This window comes from Rutidosis leptorrhynchoides, chromosome 2 (assembly GCF_046630445.1).
Source record: "Rutidosis leptorrhynchoides isolate AG116_Rl617_1_P2 chromosome 2, CSIRO_AGI_Rlap_v1, whole genome shotgun sequence".
Taxonomy (NCBI): Eukaryota; Viridiplantae; Streptophyta; class Magnoliopsida; order Asterales; family Asteraceae; genus Rutidosis; species Rutidosis leptorrhynchoides.
This window is the reverse complement of record NC_092334.1, coordinates 687,098,986-687,104,975: the sequence shown is the minus strand read 5'-3', so window position 1 is coordinate 687,104,975 and position 5,990 is coordinate 687,098,986. Positions and strand designations below refer to the sequence as shown.

Sequence of the window (5,990 nt, the reverse complement as noted above, 5' to 3'; positions counted from 1 at the left end):
TATGTACATATGTATATATATACATACATATATATATATATACATACATATATATATATATACATACATATATATATATATACATATATATATATATATATATATATATATATATATATATATATATAAACCACTTGATTTTAAAACGCGTAAACATGATTGAGGTTTTAACTTCTTTTGTAATTTCCTTTTTCAAAGTCGTATTTTTCAAATACATTAGGGGTATATTATGTAACTTATAATTAATAATTTCTATCATGTCGCTTTCATGTAAATAGTAAATTAATTAATTTCGTTTCATCTACTATTTATATAAATAGTAAATGAATTAATTTCTATTTACTATTTTGTTACTTGAGTAATATATATACATCATATATATATTTTATTTGACGTCTCGTTGTATATGTGTGTGACCCCGAAGGCTCAAATGAAGTTGGCCATATAGTTATATGTTGTACCTTGCACATTAATCCTACATCATATTCTTCGACAAAGAAAACTGTGATGTTATGAGTTTAGGACGTGTTTGCATTTCCACAAGACAAAAAAGTATGATTAATGAATGGATAAATGTGTAAATAAATGGGGTTTTGTATGAAGTTCATGTTCACGAGGTCGGAACATGGAGAATTAAACTCGATGATGGGAGTAATAAGGATGCAGAAGAGGATAGGTCCGATCACCATCAGAAACATACGAATCATCTGTTAAAGAAATAGTGTTCGAAAGGTAGAATCCGAGACTCCTACTCCTTTGAATCAAACTGGAGTACATGAAAAAAAGATGGTGGTACTAGTAATAATGGCAGTGGCTCACGAAAAGAAGGAAAACATGCCCATTCGTTTGGGTACATGTATTGGAAATTTGATCCACGTTGTAGTTCATTTCCTTCATACAATAAGCGTGCACATAATTTGAATAATGAAGAAGCATATTTATTTATGTCGATTGGTGCTAAAATAGGCATAGGCATAGATGAATATAAAACACGCAAGTTGTATGAGAAGTTGGCGAGCAAGGTGGGGATTACTATGCTTAATCAACGAAGCTTTTATCGGTGAATATAAGGGGGTGCAAGAAGAGGGGAAAACAGAGTTGGATTAAGGAAATGTGTTATGCAAACAAAGTTCAACTTTCAGGGATTCAATAATTGAAAATGAAAATAATGGAATTGTTTCGTATCAAATCGATGTGGGGAAATTAATCATTTGATTTTGCTTGTTCGTTATCGAGAGGTATGTCAGGGGGGATTATATCGATATGGAATCCTAATTTTTTTTTATTAAAGATCGTGTGTGGAGTGATGAAAATTTTGTTATAGTAAAAGAAAAATAGGTGGGTTCGGATGCCGATTATTTTATGGTTAATGTATACAATCTGCATAACTCGAACGCCAAAGCTAGTTTGTGGGATAGATTAATTTCGTTCATCAACAATAACGCTGGGGAATACATGTTATTTGGAGATATGAATGAAGTTAGAGAGGAAGAGGAAAGATATGGTTCGGTTTTTAATAGGGACCGAGGCAAGGGTGTTCAACTCGTTTATTGATAATGTCGGGTTGGTTGATTTTCCTTTATGTGGTAGAAGGTTCACTTGGATGAATAAAGTGGCATCAAAAATGAGTAGAATTGATCGAGTTTTGGTTTCTCCGAATGCATTACACAATACTGCGGTTTTAAGTTGGAATTGGAAGTACTTAACCGGGTGCATTTGGATCATTTTCCTATTATGATCCATGACAAAAGATTGGATTTTGGCCCATTACCGTTTAAGTTTTTTAATTCATGGCTTAGTATGGGTGGCTTCGATGAGCATGTACAATCAACTTTAGATTCGCAAGAGTACTTAGAAACATGTGCTTTCAATGATAGACTTAAAATTTTAAAAGGTGCAATTAAAGTTCGGGTTAATGCTAAACGAATTGAGTTGAGATTAAGATCCAAAGTTATTGATGCTGAAATTGGAGATATTGAGAAAAAGATAGATGATAACTCAGTTTCTGATGAAGATGGTAAGGAGAGATTAGAGTTGTTAAATGAGGTGATAAATATCCGAAAGATTGAAGAGAAAGATGTTATCCAAAAATCTAAAATTAAACGGATTGTGGAAGGATATGAGAACTAGAAACATGTTCTTGAAATGCTAACACATCGAAGAAGTAAACAACCAGTTCTTGGTATTTCGTTAAATGGTGTGTGGGTGACGGAATCGGCTATTATAAAAAACGCATTCAAACAATTTTATAGTGTTAAGTTCACGGCTGTCTCAAACAGCCTGCGATCTGTTTTGACAGTAGGTTCGCGTCTTCCTGATGCTGATAACGAACTGTTGCAGATTGATGTTACTGAAGAGGTGATTAGAATTGTGGTGTGGGATTGTGGTAATGATAAATATCCGGGTCTGGATGGGTACATGTTTTTGTTTATTAAAAGGTTTTGGGATTCCTTCAAGGGTGACTTGGTGACATCGATCAAAACTGCATTTTCAGAAAATCAAACGGGAAAAGGTGAGTGTTAGGCGTTTATTACCCTTATCCAAAAGTGTCAAACCCGATGTGTATTAAAGATTATAGACCCATTTCATTGATCGGGGTTCAATATAAAATTATCTCTAATATACTAGCCAATCAGTTAGCTCATGTTATTGACAAAGTTATTTCTCATGAACAAACGGATTTTATTAAAGGAAGACAAATCCTTTATGGGCTTCTTATTATTAGTGAATTGGTATAAATTTAAGAAACAGCGCCTTATGAGTTTTAAAATTGATTTTGAAAAGGCGTACGATCCTGTTAATTGGGAATTTTTAAATCATATGTTTGTCACGTTGGGTTTTGGATCTAGATGATGAAATTGGATAAAATTGTGTTTGTATGATGCGAAAACATCGATTTTAGTTAAAGGGAGCCCAATCGGTAAATTTCGGTTACATCGAGGGCTTCGACAGGGAGATCCGATTATTCCTTTTCTATTTCTAATTGTCATGGAAGGATTACATATTTATTAAAAGAAAAGCTGGAAGTGAGGCTGATTCATGGGGTGAAAGTTGGGAATTCAAGTGTCAATATATCACATCTTTTTTATGCGGATGATGCAATTATTTTGTCGAAGTGGAATCGAGAAAGTTTGGCAAATACCTTAACTACTCTTAATGATTTTTATAACATGTCGGGTTTAAAAATTAATGTGACTAAATCATATCTTTTTGGCCTCAGGATGGATGAGTTACAAATTGATTCGTGTGTTCAACAAATGGGTTGCTCGAAAGGTGTGTTCCCTTTTACTTATTTGGGCTTACCTATCGGTGTTAATATGAATACAATTGCAAATCAGAAACCTTTAGAAGATGGATTCCTTAAAAAGTTGCCGGGTTGGAATGCAAAACTTTTATTGATTGGTGGTAGATTAACTTTAAAAAAGGCAGTTTTGGGAAGTTTGGGAGTTTATTATTTATCGATTTTTAAATGCCCGGAAATGACGTTAGATAAATTGGAGAGTTTAAGAGCCGGTTTCTTTTGGGGTAGTACCGAAAATGATAAAAAAAAATGCATTGGGTTTCTTGGGATCAAGTGTTAGGTTCCCTTGATAAATGGAGTTTGGATGTTGGTAGTGTACGTTCCTTTAATTACGGTATTTTATTTAAATGGATATGGAGGTTTATTAATTCGCCTAACACTATTTGAGCCTCGGTTTTGAAAGCATTATATGGCTTAAAAGCAGGTTTAGATAGCATTCCTATATCGTTTAAAGGTGTTTAGTATAATATTGTTAACTGGTTCCACAAAGTTAAAAATAAAGGCCTTTTACCGAATAACGTTCTTAGAGCAAAAGTTGGTAATGGGCAATTTATTCTTTTTTGGAAGGATAATTGGCTTGGAAATGGCAGGTTACGAGAAAAGTTTGGGAGATTATTTTATTTAGACTCGGATGAAAATTGCTCTCTTGCGAATCAGTTTAATTCCGAGGGGTGGAAATGGTCATGTAAACGAGATTGGGTCGAGAAATATGTGTAAACTTACGGACTTGATTTGGAATATAGGAGTGGTGACTATGTCGAATTCAAACGATTCATAGCAATGGTCGCTTGATAATGATTCGGAATATACGGTTAGTGGCACGAGATTGTTTTTGGACGATAGAATGTTACATATGAAAGGACCCGTTCATATACATTATAAACGATTCACAATAGTTAATTACATTGCGAGGTATTTGACCTCTATATGATACATTTTACAAACATTGCATTCGTTTTTAAAAGACAAACTTTCTTTACATCGAAAATTGACAGGCATGCATACCATTTCATAATATCCACTATCCAACTATAAATTGATTTAATAATAATCTTTGATGAACTCAATGACTCGAATGCAACGTTCTTCGAAATATGCTATGAGAGACTCCAAGTAATATCTTTAAAATGAGCAAATGCACAGCGGATGATTTCTTTAACACCTGAGAATAAACATGCTTTAAAGTGTCAACCAAAAGGTTGGTGAGTTCATTAGTTTATCATAATCATTTATTTCCATTATTTTCATAGACCACAAGAATTTCATTTCCAGTTCTCATAAATATACGTCTCATGCATAGAGACAAAAATAATCATTCATATGGTGAACACCTGGTAACCGACATTAACTAGATACATATAAGAATATCCCCCATCATTCCGGGATCCTCCTTCAGACATGATATAAATTTCGAAGTACTAAAGCATCAGGTACTTTGGATGGGGTTTGTTAGACCCAATAGATCTATCTTTAGGATTCGCGTCAATTAGGGTGTCTATTCCCTAATTCTTAGATTACCAGACTTTAATAAAAAGGGGCATATTCGATTTCGATAATTCAACCAAAGAATGTAGTTTCAATTACTTGTGTCTATTTCGTCAAACATTTATAAAAGCGCATGTATTCTCAGTCCCAAAAATATAAAGGGTAAAAAGGTAAATGAAACTCACGCATATAAATTTTGTAAAAACGGTTAATAAAGCATTTGCATGTATTCTCAGCCCAAAAATGTAAAGAGTAAAAAGGGCAAATGAAACTCACCATACTGTATTTCGTAGTAAAAATACATATAACATCATTGAACAAGTGCAAGGTTGGCCTCGGATTCACGAACGTATCAATATTGAGATTCAATATTGCAGGAAAGGTACGTAGACGCAACGGAAATGATAAACACTATATTGACCTCACGAGCATACCCATGAACCATACTCAATCACCTCCATAGCTATAACCCATAATTTCCTTAATCCTATCCTACTCGAAAAACAATTTCGAAATCACTCGGACAGCACTCCGTCGTAATATTTTATGTATACTAATAATATCTTGAAATAATATGGAGTAAATATATATATATATATATATATATATATATATATATATATATATATATATATATATATATATATATATATATATATATATATATATATATATATATATATATATATGTAAATCGATTGAGAGAGTTTAGAGAAAAATATTTTCAAGTTTCTATGAAATAATGAAACCTATTGAATTTTATTTATAATAGATTTTTGAATTATTAAAGTGAATTATTAAAGTGAATTATTAAAGTATGAATTATTAAAGTGAATTATTAAAGTATGAATTATTAAAGTATGAATTATTAAAGTGAATTATTAAAGTATGAATTATTAAAGTGAATTATTAAAGTTAAAGTAAAGTAAAAATAAAGTAAAGGTAAAGTTTAAGTATAGTAAAAGTATAAAACTATGTACGTATAATACGCGTATAAATATATATAATATTAATTTAAATCGTTATATATATTTAATAAAATAAAATATAAATAACGTTATCTTTATCATACTAGTTAAGTAATGAGTTGTCAAAAGTGGTTCTAGATATTTATAAAAGTTATATACGTTTTAATAATAAATTTCTTTTTAAACTGAAAATGTTTTTGTACGTTTAAAACTAAATAGATCAATCGAGTCTTTAT

General features: G+C 31.6%; 1 protein-coding gene across 1 annotated transcript; it reads left to right on the top strand.

The window, feature by feature from the left end:
* The first annotated feature begins 2,145 nt into the window (after window positions 1-2,145).
* LOC139890342 (uncharacterized) lies at window positions 2,146-3,581 on the top strand. Its single transcript, XM_071873230.1, has 4 exons — window positions 2,146-2,512; window positions 2,629-2,732; window positions 2,996-3,063; window positions 3,221-3,581. The coding sequence occupies exons 1-4, from the start codon at window positions 2,146-2,148 to the stop codon at window positions 3,579-3,581; spliced, it is 900 nt and encodes a 299-aa protein (XP_071729331.1).
* Window positions 3,582-5,990: the final 2,409 nt, after the last annotated feature.

What these genes read in the sequence shown, in the direction of transcription:
- LOC139890342 (XM_071873230.1), top strand. Translation starts at nt 2,146, where the DNA reads ATGCTAACACATCGAAGAAGTAAACAACCAGTTCTTGGTATTTCGTTA. An exon ending in AGAAAATCAAACGGGAAAAG is followed by an intron (nt 2,513 to 2,628) that starts GTGAGTGTTAGG and finishes CTAATATACTAG; the next exon opens with CCAATCAGTTAGCTCATGTT. An exon ending in TTCTTATTATTAGTGAATTG is followed by an intron (nt 2,733 to 2,995) that starts GTATAAATTTAA and finishes TTGTCATGGAAG; the next exon opens with GATTACATATTTATTAAAAG.